The sequence below is a fragment of the Rhinatrema bivittatum genome, chromosome 7, assembly GCF_901001135.1.
Source record: "Rhinatrema bivittatum chromosome 7, aRhiBiv1.1, whole genome shotgun sequence".
Lineage (NCBI taxonomy): Eukaryota > Metazoa > Chordata > Amphibia > Gymnophiona > Rhinatrematidae > Rhinatrema > Rhinatrema bivittatum.
The window spans coordinates 106,635,959-106,656,843 of NC_042621.1; the positions used below are offsets into that span (position 1 = coordinate 106,635,959).

Genomic DNA, 20,885 nt, shown 5'->3' on the forward strand with positions numbered 1-20,885 from the left:
GGCAGACTGGATGGACCATTTTGGCTTTTTTCTGCAGTCATTACTATGTTATGTTCTTTTTACCATGCTATTTATATCTATATGAATACCTACATATAAACAGAGATTATATATGTTGTATGTTGTGTTCAGGGTGAGGATGCACCTTTCCACTTCACAACAGGTGCCAAATTGCCTGGCTACAGCTAAGCCCTCCCAGGAAAGGAGCCACGACAGGGAGTGCACACAGGCTTCCACAATATCACGATAAAGAAAACTGCTGCAGAATATGCCCTTTGCGGCGGAATCCTTACTTCCTTCCAAACTGCTGCCGACAGTAAGGGCTCGCCCTGCTTCCCTCCATGTTGCTTGTTCCCGTGTGACCCTTACTGCTTCCTACCACCTCGCCTCACTCCCACCTTTTACTGCCGTCAGCATGCTCCTTCCTGCCCGCCCCTCCCTGGCTGCCAGCACTGCATTTACACACACAGAAAATAAAACCCTGAGCTGCTGGCTGGGAGGAAGGGTTTGCATCTTGGAGCAGCACCAAGAAAGGTCAGATATAGGGATGGACGATGGAAGGATGAATGCAAACACTAAAGGGGGGATAAACGACGGTAGGTGATGAAAGAAGAGGAAGGGAAAGGACAGAGAGAGACATGGGAATGAAGGGAGAACACAATGAGGAGAACGAGGAGAGACTTTTTACAGGATAGGAAAGACAGAGGGGAATGGAGTTGCTAGGTTATTAAGGTCTATTAAGTAAGGCCTATTAATTACACGCCTTCGCTGTTTTTTGTAACTAGTTATTGAGTTATCTCTGTACTTCTGGTTTTTTTTTCCCATCTCCCCAGTTCCATTACCCCCTGTTTATTGTAACTTTTGCTCGTACATCTTCTTCTTCTGGTTAAGGTTAATGTTGTTATTACCCCCCTGTTCCTTGTAAACCGATATGATATGATCTGTATCATGAATGTCGGTATAGAAAAGTATTAAATAAATACATGGAATTAGCAGCTATGGGAAAAGAGAGGGGCCGTGGTGAAATCATGGTGAGGGAGAGTGGGAAAAGGGAGAAGAAGCAAATGAAAGGCAAAAATCAAAGAAAACTGAACATGAAAAAAGAAAAGCAGAAATAATGAAAACAGAGCAAACAAATTATCCACACGACAAAGGCTGGAAGTCAGGGACCTTAACATTAATGCTTCATTCATGCTGTGTTTGGTCCATAGGAGGTGTCTGTCTTCTATGAAGTATTTGGATCAGCTCCATAGCTTTAATCCAAGCTGCATCACCTGCTCCCTGCAGTTCCTCACCTGTGCCTGTGAAGGTCAGGTATCCTTCTTCCTCAGATTCATGGGGCTCCGTCTTGATTCCCTCTTGCTTAAATCGGATTAAAATGTCAGGTGCGACACTGGGGAAGTCTGTCACAGGAATAGATGGTTACAATATGTTTAGAGAAGCCAGCTCAGCATTCTGCTGTTTTCATAGGCATTGCCACCAGCGCAGAGCTCAGGAAAGAGGGGTGCAGGTTCCTGATCAGTTTAACACTAAAATGGGAAACCCCATTCCTCAAGATCCACAAAAGGAGCTGGTGGTGGATACCGCTATTGTAGAAAAAAAAAAGAAAATTCTGCTGGAAATGCCAGTCACAAGGAGGGTTTTAATAAAACAGATGGTTTTTCATTCAGCTGCCCCAGGTCAGCAATCAGTTTCTGCCTGGCACCACCAACTGGAAAACTGCTGACTTACAATGGCATGAGACAAGGTGGGAGATGTCTTCAGCCCTCACCGGAAGGCAACAAAGCCCAAAACTTCTAAGATAGGGTGAGGGAAGGTGGATTTGTACCATGGGAAAGGAAATTCCTAAACAAGGAATTCCTGGACATCAGGTTATGCACATTTCTGTGGTTTAATTGTGAAGGGGGAAAAGGGCATTCTGGGGTAGGGACTGGAAGTACCTGCATAACTTAGCATTTTTTAAGCGGTGTGCACACAACTTTCATTCGTGCTTTTGCTCCTAGTTTCCTCGTGGAAGTGAAATCACACTCATCTTTTGTTTGCAGATTCTGAGTGGGAGGTCTGAGTTAAGGAGTGTGTGGTGGGGGTAAGGATGAAGTGGAGGAGGGTCTAGGTTACCACTGGTCGAGGTGTGGGCGCCCTGGTGGAGATACCGGCGAGCGGGTGATTAAAACTAAAACGAACAAGAAAGCATTTTCAGCAATGGTGCCCACACGTTTTATAAAACGGATTTTGTCCTTTCTACCAGCAGATGGAGGCAGAGAGCAATTCTTTGGCCCAACACTGTCCCTCTATATAACGTGGTGCAACAGGGAAGGCGCCAGTAGTCTGTTGCCCAAGCTGATGTGCGAGTTCCCTCCAGATAACCAGGGGAAATATGGCTCCTCCTTTTGGTTTTGATTTTTTTTCTTTCGAAGAAAAAAATTGGTCCAGAGTATCAAACAAAAAAATGAATTTGAGCTTTGGGTCCACTCTTCTCCCATTTCAGAACAATTTACTGTAGGGAGTATTTATATTCCATACCTATCTATCCTTATATCTATAGAGAGAGAGAGAGAGACAGAAAACACAAGCAATAACCTTCAGAGGTTTAAATGATGGGACTTCCTGCTTGTGTCATAAGAATGTAGACCATTACTCTGTAGCAGTTTCATGCCATACACAATATGGTTTGGATGTGATAAGGAAACTTCAGGGGCATATAAGCTATAAGTTAGTGTTAACTTATGTTTAAAAAATTAGTCTATGAGTTTACTTAAAGGCTAGAATTAGAGCGTCTGTTTTGGTAGGATACTCATATAAAACATGAGATTTTCTGGAAACAGGCTGTTAGATATAAAATTCTAGCTGTGCAATAATTATATATGGACAGTTTGTGAAATGGTTTTTATTAACTTTGCAGTGGCAACACACATCTTAACAATTAACCGCTTGAGAGCGCCCAGTGTCAAATGCTTTTGGAAATAGGATCTGATTTGGCTGCAATGTAACTGAATGTACCGTTTCTCCGAATCTCAAGGAATAAAAGTGGAAATAACTCTCATCCCCCTGAGGAAGCCCGTGAGAGGGCGAAACAACAGGCCTTTGTCGGGGGTCTCAATACTTGCTGTAAAGACATTGAGGAGCTCGGCAAACGTCTGAAAACTGTTTAAGCAGTAACAATCTGGATATTTAAAGTATGTAGCTAATAGCAGGAGGAATTTTACAGAGCCATCGGACACTTGGTGTTCACTGAAGTAGCATCTTTTAGGATTTTTTGAATAGAACATTTGAAATTCAAAATCTATTTTACAATTACTTTGTCTGTGTTCAACGTTTACAGGATAGTAATTCTTAATTTGTCAAGTGTTTTGCAAAAGTGTTTGCTGCTTGCCACGAAGGTTGTTGTTACGTTCATATTTTTATCTTAGTGTGAATGAGAGAATGCATGTGTTTTTCAATTGCTTTAAAAATTTGTGATTTGCTGAACTGTATAAATATTTGCTATGTGCCTTATAAAATGTTTAGAATATAAATAAAAATCATTTATATACGTTGTGGGTAGGAGCAATAAATCCTTCTTATTTTTGAAACAGGGGAGGAAGGTTATTGCTTGCGCTTTACATTTACATCTATATACCTTGTAGCAAAATATCTATTTACTTTGTGCCAGATTTATTTGTTTACTAATATATATATATATATATTTTAGGAGGAAAGAGAAAAGAAAATATTCCTTGTTATATATATATAAAAGAGAACTTTTTTTAAATTCTCTTTCATTCATTTTCTTCCCCTGACAGGCCTGAAGTACCTGAATGTAATCCGCTTTGAAGTTCTGAAAAGCGGAATATAAATAACATTTGAAAATATTTATATATGAACTTTTCCTGGCTCGTGCTGCGAGTGGTAAAATCCTCTAATACTGCTGACTTTGAGGGGACCATCTGATAAAAAGGGGTCTATATGGGCTTTTGCCTATGGGAAAACTTCTATGGCTGCCACCACTAAGCTGGGGAGCTGTGAATACGTCCCAGCTGTAGGAGCTTGTACTACCAAAATTGTTCTAACTTGCTGCTGCTGCAGCTTGTCTATCCTTTGGCTTGTCAAACACCTTGCCCTGGACTGTGTCGCATCAGGCCCCCAGGCGTGTTAATTCCTGGCTCTGTTCACCATCCAAACTAATTCCTCCAGCACCTGCAAAACTCTTTGCATAGCTAGGATCCCCTCCTGAAAAGAACTGGTTCTGATAAGCCAATTGTCCAAGTACAGAAGGACAAATCTCCTCCTTGTGGAGGAAGGCTGTCACCACTATCAGGTCCTTTGTAAAAGGTTCTGGGAGCCGTTGCTAGCCCGAAGGGCACTGCCTTGAACTGGAGGTGTTGCCTTCCTATTGCAAACCTTAGGAAGCGTTGATAAGAACATAAGATATGTCATACCGGGTCAGACCAAGGGTCCATCAAGCCCAGCATCTTGTTGTCAACAGTAGCCAATCCAAGTCACACATACCTGGCAAGTACCCAAACATTAAATAGATCCCATGCTACTAATGCCAGCAACAAGCAGTGGTTATTCCCTATTGATTAATAGCAGTTTATGGACTTCTCCTCCAGGAACTTATCCAAATCTTTTTTAAACCCAGCTACACTAAATTGCCTTAACTGCATCCTCTAGAAATGAATTTCAGAGCTTAATTGTGCATTGAGTGAAAAAAAACTTTTTTCCAATTTATTTTAAATGTGCTACTTGATAACTTCTTGGAGTACCCCCTAGTTCTTATATTATCCAAAAGAGTAAATAGCCGATTCATATTTACCCATTGAAGTCCTTATACGATTTTGTACACCTCTATCATATTCCTTCTTAGTCTCTTCTCCAAACTGAACAGCCCTAACCTCTTAAGCCTTTCCTCACAGGGGAGCTATTCCATGCCCTTTATAATTTTGGTCACCTTTCTCTGTTCCTGCCTGATGGGGATATGCAAGTATGCGTCTGATAAAACCAGCATGGACAGGAATTCTTCTTTCTACAATGCTGCAATTATTGTTCCCAAGGATTCCATTGAAAATGAAGTACGTTCAAGGATCTGTTTACGCTTTTTAAGACCAATACTTGCTGAAATGTCTCTTCCTTCTTCAGGACTATGAAATAAATCTTGTAGCTGCCTCTTGCTCATTCCGCACATGGAACTGGTACTATTTCCTGTATTTGAAGAATTCTGTGCAGCATCTTCTGTTTGGGACCCTTTGATATTCTGAATGGGGATCTTACAAAGATCTAACCTTGAGGCATCGCGTCTGGCACCTGCCTGTCTCCTATAATGTGGGTCCACTCCTCGTAGAATCTTTGCAGGCATCCACCTATTGGTGGGAGCGCAGAGAGGGCCCCGAAATTATCACTGGGACCCCCTTACTTAACATTGGTCCATGGAAACCACCTTCCTCGTTTCTTTGCCTGCTGTCCCGAAAGGGCTGCATCTTTCAGATGGTTTGGGTCCTGGCTGTCTTTTGGCCTGCCTGGTCTGTACTGCCTTGCCTCTTTTAAGCATGACCTGGCAACATTACCCCGAGCCAAACTTCTCTTGTCTGTAGATAGTCTCCGAGGCTTTGACACACCAAGCTCTTTCCAGCCAAGTCTTCCCCAAACAGGAGCTCTCCTCTGAAGAGTAGTCTGCTTAATTTTGTTTCAGCGGCTGCATCTGCAGCCCAGTTCCTCAGCCTTAATAAGCATCTCACCAAACTGTGAGGTAGCCACCTGCTTGCCCGAGACCCAAATCAAATCATTCAGGGTATCCGGTGAGAACACTGCTCCCAATTCCGGGAGTGCCTTCTCCTCATCTAAATCTTGTGGCCCTTATGGGTCTGTGGCTACCTTGCTCTGCTGCACCCAGCATAGGACGGCTCTTGCCACATATGGCTGATTGCAATCCTAGACTGGACAAATCAAACATTTTTTTTCATTGCTGTCTCAAATTTGCCATCCTGCAGATCATTTAAGGCTGCTCTGCCTTCCCCCTGGGATCGTGGTTCTTTGGCAAACCTTAGGTGTCTTAAACAGCTTCTCTCTCTCTGTTGTACCTGGTACAACGTCTCTATAAACCTAAAATTCTTCAGAGCTGCCTCCAGGGGATTCCCACTCCGCTGTAATCATATCCTGAATAGCGGAGTGAACCCGAAATGCTTTTGCCAGTTTCTTAGTGTCCCTGAGGATTGGATCCTATTTGGGTGCTTCTTCCTTCCGCTGGTTCTCCTCCGTTTTTAATGAGATAAGAGCACTCACTTCCTGCTGCCTGAACAATCTCACCGTGGGATCCTCTGCCTGTGACAGCAGCCCCCCTTCCTCCACGTCCCCTTCATGCAAGATCTCCTCATCCTCGGGTCTCTTTTTTTGGGAGGTGAGCTCTACGTGATAATGCTCCAGGCCCTGGGATGGCTGTCTGCTCGCTCCATTTATATCTTTATATGCCTTGGTGCAAATTCTAATAAACTCTAAAATGAATTCAGGGTTTCATGAGCCTTCAGACCCTGGGCAATTATGGGGCTCCAGCAACTGCTCCAACTCCGCGGGAAGAGCACTGCAAGTGCGCTGCCGCTCTGGAGCCCTGCCCAAACCTGGGCGGAAATGACGGGTTTGAGACCCCCGCACCGCTCTGCGCGATCCACCTCTGCCTGCGATGCCTGACCCGGCTTCTCCCCATTGCACACCTTGCAGAACGAGTCGGCTGCTCATCTAAGCCTTGTACCACCCGCCCTTCCTCCCCCTCTCCATACCAGGACTCCGCGGACGGAGGGGAGAGACCCGACGAGTCTGTCGCCGACCTGCCTCCAGCTCTCAGGTTGCATTGGAGTTTTGTTTTTTTTTCTTTTTTCCGGAGACTTTACTTCTCAAAAGGGGAAATGCAAGAGTACTACCTTCCTGTTTGCTCCAGGGAGAGGAAGAACAGTCTGTCCTGACTATTTGTCCCTCTGGGCTCCCCTGACCTGGCCCTAGCTTATCCAAGAGGAAACTTGAGTTGTTGATCCGTGGCCTTTCCGCTTCTTCCTGCTGGACCAGCCTTCCTAAAAATCTGCTGGAGGCAGAGGACTACTTACACTTTCCCTGCTATACCACATTATATGGAGGAACAAATAATTGCCCTCTGGCTCCATCTGCTCGCAGGAGAGACAAAAACCCATTTGTCTGGACTGGTCTGCAGGACGATGCGGAAGTCTGATTTATGCACACTTTTGAAAATGACCCCCCAATGTGAAGATGCAGGGAGGAACGATCAGAGGAAACACGAAAAAATATTTTTTTTACTGAGAGGATAGCAGAAGCCTGGCACTGCTTCCTGACAGAGGCAGTGGCTACCAAAGCAATGGCCAAATTGACAGAGAGTACAGTGGTAAGGGTGGGTGGGGGGACGTGACATCAGGTAGAAGAAATGAAGAGGGCCAGTCACATGGAAACTTACAGAACCAAAGAGGGGAGAATACAAGCCACTGGGCAGGGAGTGGTAGAACAGCTGAAGCAAGCTTCCGAGAAAGCTGGAGTGGCCCTGGGTGCATCCCACAGAGAACTGCTACGATGGGATCAAGCTTCCCAGAAGGTTAGAGTTATTGGCACAGAAGCATCGATGGTTAAAAACTCCCATATCAATGAGCATGGGGGTGACTGGAAATTTCACCCAACAGCCTCAGACATTTTGTTGGCTTTTTTAATTATTACAAAGCCTGGTGGTAAGGCTTAGGAGCTTAGCAATGATTTACGTATGAGATGACAAGGCCTGGAATAACCTAATCTTTCTCAGTTGATCTTTTGGCCTCCTTCTGGCCACACTAGGGAGTCAATATACCAGAGCGCATTAACACAACATAAGCTATGTGCAGTAAACACGTTAGTGCGTCTTACCATTAGTGCTCATTAGCAAGCTAGTACATATTAGGGTGCCACATGTAAAATCATGCAGCTTAGCTCATGAAGGCAAATCATATTACATAACACAATTTGCATTAATCCACCACCAGAACAAAAACTATACATCCCATTATGTCACTGTTCCTAAATCAAGCAGTACTGCCCTCACTGGCTGGCCTGGATTTATTCAAAGATCTGTGTCTAGCAAAATTTGTAGAAATGGAAAATGTCCTACCCCGGACCTCTGAAGGTGCCTTTCCCACTGTCCTATCCCTCCAGCGATGCGATCCTCACAGTTCAGGGAGCACATATTGCAGTGATATTGCATGAAATTATGTTTTTTCTTTTTTTAATTACATCTCTATTGAAATCAGTTATTTTGCATGCATAAAATTTCATGATGTATGCAAAGCAGCTAATGCATTGGAAAACCTATGCAAATAAAATAACACAGCTGACTTTGAAGAAAAAAAAAAAATCAACCCCATTATTTTATTGCGAATCGAGGTGTAGATATTTTGCCTTGGGACCTAGTGCTGGGCTACTAGTGCTGGTCCTGATGCTACCGCAGCAAAATGTAAAAGACCCCAAGGCCCAATAGGTTTCATAAAAATCCTTGGTAGTTTACCCCTCCCCTCCCCTTTAGAAGAAACCCTGGTGGTGTATTGGTGGCCCAGAGTGTCACCCAGCCCCAGGCCTGTTGCTGTCATTTTCCAAAATGGCAGCTGGCCAGTGCCCCCTCCCCCCCCCCATGCTGAACGCACATTTTAACTCGGGGTGCGCACATTTTTTAACTCCCGGTGCATTAGCATAACAGTAGTTTACTACAGCGGGAATTAAAGAGAAATGTGGCTTGTGCGTTAGGAAACTGGTTTTAATGCTCAGCTTTCTGCATCGGCCCATGTGCCAGCACATATCACAGGACTCCCACAGTCACCAGCATGAGAGAAACATTCACCATGCGAGGAACCTCCTCGTGCTCTTCCTCTAACGTGGTACGTATTATTCAGTGCAGAAAATGTGAAGGTTAATGTTACAGTGGTGAGCTGGGCCAGACATTAAAGGCAAGAGTCACTTCACAAGGTCAGGGAAGACCAAAGCCACAGCTTCACATGAAGGGGAACTCTTTTCAGAACAGACCACTGCAGCAATGACTTTATGACCTGGATAATTAAGGTACAATTGGACCTTACCTGCTAATTTTCTTTCCTCAATTCCTGCCAGACCAGTCTTTATTGTGGGATTCGTCTACCTACTAGCAGATGGAGGAAGACTTCCAGACCTCTTCCCTGAGGTACCCTCCTATATAGCTTGGTTCGGCAGGGAAGGAGCCAGTAGACTCTTGGTCAAGCTGGTCCTAATAATTATTTATTTTTATAATCTTTTTGCTACTTCCCTTATCACCTAAAAAGAAAAATGTGCCGGGCATTCTTGCTCAGGGGAGGGGGGGGTGGTCCTGCCTGGGCGGGCAAACTTCCTGCTCGCCTCTCTCCCCCCCCCCAGGTACTTATCCTTGTTGGCATCCCGCAAGCAAATGGTAAAACTAAACCGTAAATCTGCAATGTGGTCTGAAAAGAAAGAAGAGAGAGAGAGGCCTGCCCTTGCCCCGGGCTGTACTAAAAAGAGTCCAAGGAGTGTGGCCTCCCCCCGGTTCCTTCTCGCTATACCAACACTAAAGGAATAGTCTTGGTCCTTTATACTTTATTTTCTTCTCTCTTTTGGTTGTACCACTCGGGGTGGGATTTTGGACTGGTCTGTCAGGACTTGAGGATAGAAAATTAGCAGGTAAGATCTAATTGTACCTTCCTCTTCGTCCTGCCAGACCAGCCTTCACTGAGGGACGCACCTAAGCTGCACTCGTCCCGGGTGGGAAAGTCCCAAGGCTGCTTCTAGGACGCCCGACACAAATCTTGTGTCTTCTCTTTCGTGGAGATGCGGCCTATAATGTTTTGTAAATGGGTTCACTGAGGCCCATGTGGCTGCCCTGCAAATGTGGATGGGTGCCACTGATCTAAATGCTGCCCAGGTCAGGGCTTGTGCCCTTGTTGAGTGAGTCCCTATGTATGCTGAGGCGATGGCCTTCTCGACCCATTTCACGATAGATGTCTTAGATGCTGCCTCTCCTTTGCGCTCTCCTGTTTGCAGAGTGAATAGCCTGTCTGACCTTCTGAACTTGTCTGTGGCCTTTAAATATTTCGAGAGGATTCTTCTGATGTCCAGAAGGTGCAGGTCCTCCCTCTTGTCCACACAATCCGTCTTTCTAAATCCCGGCAGGGAGATCGCTTGACTAAGGTGGAATTCCGACACCACCTTGGGGACGAAGGACTGGACTGGTCTGATTGTCACCTTTTCTCTTGAGAAGGAGAGATATGGTCACAGCATGACAGAGCCTGAATCTCGGATATTCTTCTTGCTGAGCATATTGCTACCAGGAAGGCTGCCTTCCAGGTCAGATCCCTTAACTGGATCTTATTGAGAGGCTCATAGGGGGCTTTAAAGAGCGCCCTCATTATCAGGTTTGAGTCCCATGCTGCAACTACTGGTTTGTGCAGTGGATGCATGTGTTCCACTCCCCGTAGGGACTGGACGACATCTGGGAGTGATGAAATGGTTGAGCCCCTGATCTGCCCCCTATAGCACATGATTGCTGCCACCCAGACTCAGATAGGCCCTTATCCAGGCCATCCTGTAGGAACTGGAATATTGCTGCTGTATCCAGTGCACCAGCACTCAAAAAGCCTCCGGGTTCTAGCATAGGCTAGTGATGTTGATTTCTTTCTTGCTGTAAGCACGGTCAAGGTTACCTGTATGAAATATCCTCTTTTCTTGAACCTGTCCCTCTCAATAGCCATGCCATAAGAGAGAATTGTGCTGGATTTTCCGTTTTTGACTAGACCTTACTTCAGGAAGCCTGGCACTGGGCAGAATCCGATTGGCTCATCTTCTCTTAACCTCCTTAGGTCTGCGTACCATGGTCATCTAAGTTAGTCTGGTGCCACTAGGATTATCTGCCCCTGGTGGTCAGTCATTGTGTTCAGGATTCTCCCTATCATAGGTCAGAGTGCAAAGACATAAAGCAGAGGCTCCCTTGGGCATTCCTGGGTTAAAATGTCGATTTCCTTGGACCCCCAATCTCTTCTCCTGCTGAAGAAGTTGGCCTCCTTGGTATTGCCTCTTTTGGGGATCAGATCCCACTGGGGGTGTCCCCAGGGAGCTATTGTTTGCTGAAACACTTCCTCCATAGGTTCCCATTCTCCTGGGTCCAACTTTTGATGGCTTAGGAAGTCTGCTTGTGCATTGTCCGTACATATTATGTGGGCCGCTGAGATATCTTCAAGGTGGTCTTCCGCCCATGTCATTAACTGGACTACATCTATTGCCACCTGTGGGCTCCTGGTTCCTCCCTGCCTGTTGATATAGGCTACCATTGTGGCATTGTCCAAGAGGATTCTGACTGGGTGCCCTTCCAGTCTCACTTTGAAGTGGGCTAGGGCTGGAAGACCACCCTGATCTCCAACCCGTTTATGGAGAATTCTCTCTCCTTCTGGGACCAGACTCCCTATGTCACTTGTCCTTCGTATTGCACCCCCAGCCCCTGCTGCTGACATTCATTGTCAGTAGAATCCTCCGGGGTGGGGGGGGGGGGGGGACTCTAAACTGGAGCCTTTGGCCAGATTGCACTTCATTTGCCACCATTGGAGGCTTTCTTTTTCATGACCTGGCAGCAGAAGCCTTTGCTCAAAATCCTGGCTCTGTGGAGCTCCACTGGTTAGTAGGTTCTCCTGCAGTGGCCTCATGTGCATTTTCGCCCAAGGTACTGCTTCGATGGCTGCTGCCATTGATCAAAGCACCTAGAGGTGGGATCTCTGGGCTCTTTGGTGATTAACAATGCTTCCACCTGCTGCTGCAACTTCTCTATTCTCTCTTCCGGTAGGACCAATGTCCCCTTGCTTGGGTCGAAGAGGGCTCCCAGATACTTGAGCGTCTGAGATAGGCATAAGTGGCTTTTGAGTTTGTTTACTCTGCATCCCAACCTTTCCAGTTGTTGTACGACTCTGTTGCCATGAACCCTTCCTGCTCAGTGTCTGCTCTTATTAGCTAATCGTCCAGATAGGGATGGACTCTGATTCCTTCTTTGTTTGTATAAAGAGCCTGCTACCACCACCAGGACCTTCATGAAGGTTCTTGGTGCCATCATTAGCCTAAAGGGCAGGGCTTGGAACTGGTAGTGCTGGTCCAAGACTGCGAAATGTACGAACCTTTGGAAGCTTTCCCGCATCAGTATGTGTAGGTAAAATTCCATCAGATACAGAGAGGAGAGAAACTCGCCCTCTCTTACTGTGGCTTTGACCATCCCCCAAGGATTCCACTCTGAAGTGTGGAATCCTCAGCATCTGGTTTACATTTTTAAGGTCCAACACTGGAAGGTATGACCCATCCTTTTTCGATACTGTGAAGAATATGGAGTTTGTGCCTCTTCTTCTCTCCTGGCTGGGAACTAGAATGATTGCCTTGAGGTTCAACAGCTTGGTTACCGAATCCTGGATTGCCTGTCTTTCTTGCCTGCTTCATGGCGACAGGACGAACTCCTCCTTTATGGTTTCCTTTTAGTTCTGGGCATTAACCTTCTCTTACAATGCTGAAGACCCACCGGTCCCTTGTTACTGTGGTCCACTCATGAAAAAAACCCTCAGTCAGCCTCCGACTTGCAGGAGTACCGAGTGGGCCCACGTTCCCTTGCTAGGGGGCTGACGTCTGCTACCAGCATCTCTGGAGCCACACCTGGCCCCCAAAAGGGCCATCCATGCGACCTGCCTTCCCTGCTAGGCTGGAAACTTGACCATTTGGGCTGTCTAGTATATCTGGGCTACCAGTCCTTCTTCTTTATAGTCTCCTGCTTCTGTCCTCTGGCATCTCAGAAGTTTGGATGCTAAGCTCTTCACGAGACTTTCCATGTTTTTCTGAAGAGTAATTTCCCTTTAAAAGGAAGTTTACTCAGCGTTGCCTTAGATGCAGAGTTTGCTACCCACTTTTTTTGCCATAGCAACTGCCTGGCCATTAGCCCTATAGCAGCCAGCTTGGCTGTGATTCTGAGATCATACAGGGCATAAACTAAATAGGCTGCCACTGACTCTGCTTGGGCTGCTTCCAATTTACTTGATCCTTCTGCCTAGCCCGCCCGTGGGAATAGCTGCAGTGTACAGAGCAAGACCCTTGCAGCATACCCACCACAGTTCGCTGTATGTAGCACTAGACTAGTTAGCTCAAATTCCTTCCTGAGTAGTGTCTCGATCTTTCTATCCTGCAGGTCTCTGAGGACCATGCTCCCCCTTGACTGGAATGGTGACCGTCTTTGAGGCCGCCATAACCACTGCATCCACTCTAGGGAGTGATAATAGACTCTCTCTCCCTGCTGGTCCATCACATAAATTTCTCCATATTTTTTCTGCTCTGCAGCCTTAAGTCTGGGATGGTCCTTTCAGCTGTAATCATGTCCTAGATTGTGGAGTGGAAAGGGAAGGCCCTCACTGGCTTCTTAATGCCAGTGAGGATAAGGTTGCCCTTTGGCCTCTGGTCTCTAGGCTGCTCCTCTGACTGCCTAAGGACCCGAGAGACCTTTAAGGTAAGAGCTCCTAATTCATCAGCCGTAAATAGCCTCATGGCCAAGTCATTCTGCTCTGGCCCCATGTCTTCCTCTTCCTCAGGCTCCTCCAAGAAGTCCATCTGTGAGGAGCCTTCTGGTTCTTCTGAGACTGGCTCCTGTGAGTGCCTAGGTTTCTTTCTCTCTAGCTTCAAGCTTCCATTTCTTCCCTGGCTTTGGAATTGCCTGAGCCCATAAGGTTTGCCCTTCATTTCTCGATAAGCCTGGTGCGTGAACAGCACAAACTCTGTCACAAACTCTGTAGAGAACTCCTCCCCCTCCCTATCAGCTGCTGCCTCCTCCTCTGAAGCAGCTGGAGAGAGGGCAGGAGCCTGACCATCAGTGACTTCCATTTTGTCTGCGGGTAATGCCAGGCTGGCTGGGGGGAGAAGAGACAATGGTGTGTCATCGTCCCGAATCCCCCCCCCCCCGTAGGGACGCACTACGCATCACACTCTAGGCACTTTCTATCCCTCTCCATTGTTGCTTACCTTCGGGGAGGGAGTTCGGGAACTTCAGGACGGGTCCGCGGTATTAGGCGTCTAGGCCCACTTCCCTCTGCCTTCTACTTTCCTTTCTTGCGCCAATCGGGAAAAGCAAGGCCGTCGGTCTGATCACCTGGGGGAGGGAAAAGCGGCCCTAGGAGAGCCGTCGCCCCAAAGAAGAGTTCCCCAGCTCGGCCCTGGCGTCTCCCCAGGGAAAAATCAACCTCAGGTAGGCCGTCGCCCTGCCAAATCCTCCTGCTGAACCAGCTCTACCTACCATCTGCTGGTGGCAGAGAACTACGGACTCCCTCCATGCTAAGCCAGCCTATATAGGAGGGTACCTCAGGGACGAGGTACGAAGGTCTGCCTTCATCTGCTGGGAGGGGACGAAACCCATAGTGAAGACTGGTCCGGCAGGACGAAGAGGAAAGGAAATTTTAAAACAATCCTGGAACGCAAAGCTTTTGAAGTGAAAATAATCAGACCCTATGGAACTGTCAAGACATGACGCAAAGAGCCATGAGCTCTGCCTATCACCTTCTGATCACTCATTAAACCTCACCCTTCTACAAGCCCCTTCCCCTTTACACTATCATTGAATGCCTTTTATGATCCACTTATGTTTTCTGATATCAGAAAATCAAGTCAAGAACTGTATTAAGTTAGTCCAATAAAAAGTTATCACCTTATATATTTTTTTTTGTTTTACACGTTAACCTTTATTTTAGGACCTAGGGCTGGCATCTGCCCAAATCCATCCCTGCTCACTGGACCTCTGGCATCCCCTGCAATACTCCCAGTGCCAGAACCCTGTCAGGCTGCCCCTCGGTCATCCTAACCCATCCAAAATAGAGAAACAGATAAGGGGGGCAAGAGAGTGGGTGACAGCCTCTTGCTCCCTCTGTGCCGAATACCTAAAGGTGTCTAGGAGGAATCTGATACTTGCCTGTTACAGGAGGGTAAATCTCTTCAGTCGTCTCCGATTCAAGAGGATCCAAGAAGGGGAGATCTTCCTCTTGTTTAACGCTCAGCGAGAACTCAGACGTTATAATCGGAAGGCCTGTCAAGGGGAAAACAAAACATGTCTAGGAGGATTCACTCAGCACCTGCTATTATGCTAGGAAATGGATTTTAAGTCTCCAAAAGGTTTGATGTTAACGATCCATCTCCTGTGATATGAAAGTGCAAAGCCCTTAAAATCCAGAACATTTACTTACTAACGGTGGCCTCATTAATGCTTCCTTTCCCCTCCCACTCATAGTGCTGAGTGAAGTATTTCTCTTCTTCCTTTTTAATCTTGAAAATTACATCAGGATGAATAATCGAGTAACCTGTCAATGAAAGCAGCAGAATTACATTTTCAAGTTCTGCTTGTAGAATAGCCGGGGTTTCATCTGTTTCCTGTTCTGCTGGATCAGTGGGAGCGCGTGCATGTTTGGATGTGCTCTTGCATGAGAAAGCTTGGTGAGAAAAGACAGTTGCAGCCAACCACTTGCTCAAGATTAAACCTGGGATGGTTGCTGGTACAGTCATTTCAATTAAAGACCCTGCAAGGTGGAGACAGTACAGGTGTCAATCTTCTCTGCAAGCATGTGGCCGCCAGGAAAGGAGTCGTCCTATTAGCAGCATCCGAGAAAGAAAACCCAAATCCTAAAACTTAAAGATAACACTATCTAGAGCAGGGGTGGGCAAACGTTTTTTTTAAGTTAGGCCACATTTGTAGCTCTCATCAGCACCAGGGGAGTCCCACTGGAGCTCCTTCAGCAGGGTCCCCTTAAAGCTCTCTTGCAATTATACTTGCTCTCCCCTCACACACACTCACTCTCTCCTTCATTCCCTAACTCTATCACTATACCTATCACTTTCATCCACTCGTTCACACACTCCCCCCCTACCTTATTTTTATTCACTTCTTCTGCTGCCGCCAGGGGTCCCCATCCCTCTTCAGGTTATTGACAGGATGGAATCCAGCTGTGGCCCCAGGTCCTCCCCCTCGATTTGGCTCTAGTGGGATGGGCTCGATCGGTGGCCCCCCTTCTCTTCAGCTGAAGAATTATGCAACACCCCCATCCTCCAGCAGCCTGCCCAAGCAGCCCAGCATAAATCAGCCATGGTCTGACACGATGTGAGTCCTGCACATCACTCTGGGCCATTGCTAATGACCTACAGCAGGAAGATGGTGGCAGCCTCGGCAGGCCAGTTCCAACAATCAATGCATACGAGGAAGGTAGGCTGTGTCTGGCCCGTCTGTCATGGCTCGACCACTCCTGATCTAGAAGCCAGTGACAGGGAGAAAAGGGATATTTGACCTGCTACATCTGGATACCACCTGAAGGGGGTTACATGTTGTACAGTATAGTTATGTAGTGCAGAGCTAACACATGAGGCCCTTATATGCAGGTTGTGGTTCTCAGGAGGGAATCAGAGAGGAAAATTCTCCCTCCTGCTCCCCTGTGCCAGCTTTTGTTGCACACAAGAGACAGACTCCAGCTGGTCTTGCAAGAAGCCTCTAGTTTAACATACAAAAAAAAAAGATTAATCTTGCAGCACACAGCAGCATCTTTTCCTGGGTCTGCAACAATGGGCCCTGGAGAGCCATGGCAGCTCCGGTTGGACTTGGGATGGCACCAGAAGCCAGGCCCTAAATTTTAGGTGGCCATAGGTCCTGGCACTTGGGATTTTTCCTGCCCTGATAAAATGGAAGCTCCCATCCTGCAATGGGTCTGGGTGGTAGATGATTATAAAAAAGGCAGATTTACCCTGCGAAATGAGGATGCTGTGAATCTCCTTGATGACTTTCTTGTACAGCTCCTTCTGCCATTCTCCCAGAATATCCCACTCCACTTTCAGGAAATAAGCAGCGACATCACTGAATGTGACCGATGCCTGGAACAGTAAAAGGGATACCCTCAATCCTTTACCTTCCAGCTTCATTATAATGTGCTCTCCAGTAGATTGTATCATGAAGAGAGCCCTGTTCTCTTACATGTCCAGCATTTTGTAGAGACTGCCTGGTCTCCAAAGAAACACTGGAAATCACAAGCCTTTGCAGATTTAACAGTTGGAAGGAGGAGTTGGCAGCAGCACATTTGGACCAGAGGAATCAGCTTGTGTGGGTCGGATGAAGGAGGAGGTAGCAGCAGCACGATCCAAATAGATGGGAGGGATAGAGAGGCTGGTGAGTTGGTTTCCAAGGCAGGAAAGTGGAAACAGTGTGTGTGTGTGTGTGTGTGTGTGTAAAGTGTGCGAGAATGTGCACACACGTGAAAGTACGTAGGGTCTGCATGTATGTGAGAGGGGAAGTATGTGGGCATGCATGAGTGTGTTCATGCACATGAATGTGAGTGTGTACATGTGTGCAAGTGTACGCATGTTGCATGCACTGTACTTAGATTTCAGTAAGGCTTTTGACACGATTCTGCATAGGCCACTCATTAAATGGAATATCTTTGGCGTGGGTCCTAAAGTGTCTGACTGGGTTAGAAACTGGTTCACTGGGAGGCCACAAAGGGGTACTACAGGAACAAATATCAGCAGGCAAGAACCAATTTTCCTTTCCTTGTACGTACCAGACTCCTGGGATGTAGCAAAGCTTCCCAAAAAGGGGTGGGTTGGAGTGAGTCCGCTCGAAGGACACTCTCACCAAAGCCCATGGCCTCTGGGGCCTAGACATCTAGTCAATAGTGCCTGGTGAAAGTGTGGAAAGATTTCCAAGTCGCCGCTTTGCAGATTTCCTGTGGCGAAACTTGCCGACACTCGGCCCAGGAAGTAGCCTGGGAACGGGTGGAATGCGCCCGAAGTCCCACTGGAACTTGGCGACCCTGACAGTTATAGGCAGAACCATTCGGCGCTTTCAACCATCTTGCAATCGTCATCTTGGATGCTTTCTGCCCCTTTTTTGCACCACTCCATAGTACAAAAAGATGATCCGATAAACGAAGGCTGTTCGTGACTGTCAAGTAACGCAATAATGCCCGCCTTACATCCAAAAACCGCAAGTCCCTTGAGAGAGGCACAGAGGACTCCAACTTTGGAAAAGCCGGAAGCTCCACAGACTAAGATGGAATGACGAGAGACTGCAGGTGGCACCTCAAGTTAAGTGGCAGTGTTCATAAAACTCTCTCTCTGTCTCCATCTGCTGGAGAGGAAGCAAAACCCAGGAGTCTGGACTGATCCGGGTACGTACAGGGAAAATGGAGGACACTCCAAGGAGAGGAGCATTACTAACTGTATACCACAGGGATCAGTCCTTAGACTGGTTCTCTTTAACATTTTCATGAGCAACTTGTGGAAGGATTGTAGGGAAAGGTTTGTCTTTTTGTGGATGACACCAAAATCTGAAACAGAGTAGACGGCAAGAAGTTGTGGAAAACATTAGGATGGATCTTGTGAAGTTTGGCAGCTTCGATTTGATGCTAAAAATTGCAGAGTCATGTATTGGGCTGCAAAACTCCAAGGGAGAGGGTACAGTATAGGAGGAAAATTTACTCTATGCAAAAATCAAGAGCAAGATCTAGGAGTGAGCATATTGGATGGTCTTAAGGTGGCTAAACAGGTGGATAAGGTGACAGCAAAATCCAGAAAAATGCTTGGCTGTAGAGTGGGAGGAATGGTCAGCAGAAAAAAAGAGGTGATATTGCCCCTGTATAGGTCCCTGGCGAGACCTCACTTAGAATACTTTGTGCAATTCTGGAGTCTGCACCTTCAAGAGGATATATACAGGATGGAGTCAGTCCAAGGGGTGGCTACTAAAATGGTCAACGATCTTCATTCTAATGGTTATGGGCACAAACTTAAAGATGTAAACATATACACCCTAGAAGAAATGCAGGATAGGAAGGAAGATTCCAATGCTAGGCAGTGAGCATATTTCAACAGAAAGGAGGCTCTAGAACGAGGGATCATGAAGGTGAAAGGGGATAAACTAAAAAGAGTTATCTAAGGAAATATTTCTTTACAGAGAGAGTGGTGAATTCATGGCACTGCCTTCCCGTGGAAATGGTGAAAACAAGGACAGTATCTGAAATCAAAAAAGCATGGAACAAGCACAGGGAATCTCTGAGGGAGTGGTAGAGATTGTAAAGCTGAACAGGTAGTGTGAATGTGCAGAGTAGATAAGCCATATGGTCTTTTTCTGTCTCCACATTTCTATGTTCCATGTTTGCATGCTTGTGTGTGCATGTATGGGAGTGACACTGTGCTCACGTGTATGTGCATGTGAGAAAGTCTGCCTGACCCGCTCCAGCCTGCTAATCTTTGCTGATCTCAGGGTAAGCAAAGCTCAAAGCTTCCCAGGTTCGAGAGGGAAGGATGGAAGAGCTGCACAGGGAAAAGTTTTCCTTTAAGTGCTGGTGTCCCGTTTACAAGAGGATAGAGAAGAATTTCTCACCTGATTATAAACCAAGGCAGACATTTCCCTACTGTCTTCCCTCTGACTTCTGCAGTTGCAGGAATGGATTCAGGCTGGAGACTTTCCTGTTCCTGAGCAGCTGCTGCGAAAGGTGAATAAGACAGGAGGGGGCTGGGATGATTCTTGAGTGTCTTAGGCAGAGTCCCTCCTCTCTCCTTCTGCAGATCTGGAGCTGGCGGTGATTTCCAGTCCTGGGGAGGCAGAAAGTTTCTGCTTTTATTCCGAATCTTTCCTGCCCTTTGCATTCCCGTGGCAGACACTAGAGGAAGAAGAAAGAAACTCCGCCTACGACCTCAAGCTGCTTCCCCCAGTGCATGCTGGGGAGCTCCCACCTCCTTAAGGTGGATCTGTAGAGATAGTGCTGGAGTCATATAGGCATGGCAGGCAACAGAAAACCCACTCTGCTAAACATACGGTAGATATACCAGAATCAAAATGTATCCATAAATAAAACAAACAAAAAAAAAAAAAAGTACAGCAATCAGATGGATTTGATTTTGCATTTATTATAAACTGCTTTGATTTTATTGCGAAAAGTGCTTTAATAAGATAAATAACTAAGCTAAGAAATGACAAGCTCAGCATCCTGGCCCTGACGATGCCAGTCCAGATCACAAGTACTCAGCAGATCCCAAAAAGTGGATCTATTTCATATTACTTACCATACCTGGAAACTTTTGAGTTGTGGATACCCTGAGATTGCTGTTGATTAGCAGGGGAGAGGGGGGGAAAAGGACTAATGCATAGCAACTTTCTCTGTTCTGCCCTCTTCTTGCTTAACCCATACACTCTCTCTCAACACCACCACCTGCCCCCTCCAAAGATGACCCCCCCCCCCCCCCGCCCCGTCTCCTTCCATGTCTCCACCTTGTTTTTTGCTCCCATCCCTCTGTTAAGTTCTAGCTCCCTGACTTGTGCACCCTCACTCTACCCTCACCTAAGTCCCAAATCCTGGAATTATAGCTGCAGGCTGAGCTGTGTGTGGGAGTTGCAACACTTTTCCAGTTTCTCCCCATATGCTGCCTGCAATGTGTGTGTGTGTGTGTTCTGGGCTCATCCCTCTTCTCCTGTTCCCTGCAGGCTTCCTGAAGGGGAAGTGACTGGAGCAGTAAAGGGAGAGAGGCCTGGAGCTATTCAGTGTTGATGCAAATTCCCTGAGTCTCCAGATCAGTGTTGCCAATGTAGCAATTTCTCACTACTAGAACTCGTGACTTTTTGAACCCAATGGAGATTTTTAGAACTGTGAATATGGCAAGGAGCTAAATACCTGATTCACTAAGGGTTTTTCCCATAGACACAAAATGGGAGAAAAGCCTTAATGAATCTGGCCCTAATTTAGTTATTTTAGGACAATTTAGCTACAAATCTAGTGATTTTCTCACAGCTGTAAAATTTCCATTGGGTTCTCTACTACAGAGCATAGCCGGAAACAGAAAACGTGCAAGACAATGAGACCTCCCCTGGCTAGACTGTG

General features: G+C 46.6%; 2 protein-coding genes across 4 annotated transcripts in view; one reads left to right on the forward strand and one right to left on the reverse strand.

Annotated features, from left to right (window-relative positions):
• LOC115095347 (zinc finger protein 33A-like) overlaps window positions 1–19,749 on the reverse strand; it is a 30,463-nt gene extending 10,714 nt beyond the window's left edge. Inside the window, exons 1-5 of one of the 2 annotated variants that reach the window (XM_029608887.1) lie at window positions 19,391–19,749; window positions 16,761–16,887; window positions 15,219–15,332; window positions 14,948–15,061; window positions 1,296–1,403 (exon numbers count right to left, since the gene is read on the reverse strand). In XM_029608887.1, coding sequence (XP_029464747.1) covers window positions 1,296–1,403; window positions 14,948–15,061; window positions 15,219–15,332; window positions 16,761–16,887; window positions 19,391–19,414 — 487 coding nt within the window. In that variant the 5' untranslated portion in view covers window positions 19,415–19,749. The remainder of the gene's footprint in view (window positions 1–1,295; window positions 1,404–14,947; window positions 15,062–15,218; window positions 15,333–16,760; window positions 16,888–19,390) is intronic. The other variant, XM_029608888.1, reaches the window with a different exon arrangement.
• The window catches only part of LOC115095349 (fibulin-7-like), a 158,593-nt gene that overhangs the window by 65,599 nt on the left and 72,109 nt on the right, over window positions 1–20,885 (forward strand). The window lies entirely within an intron of this gene.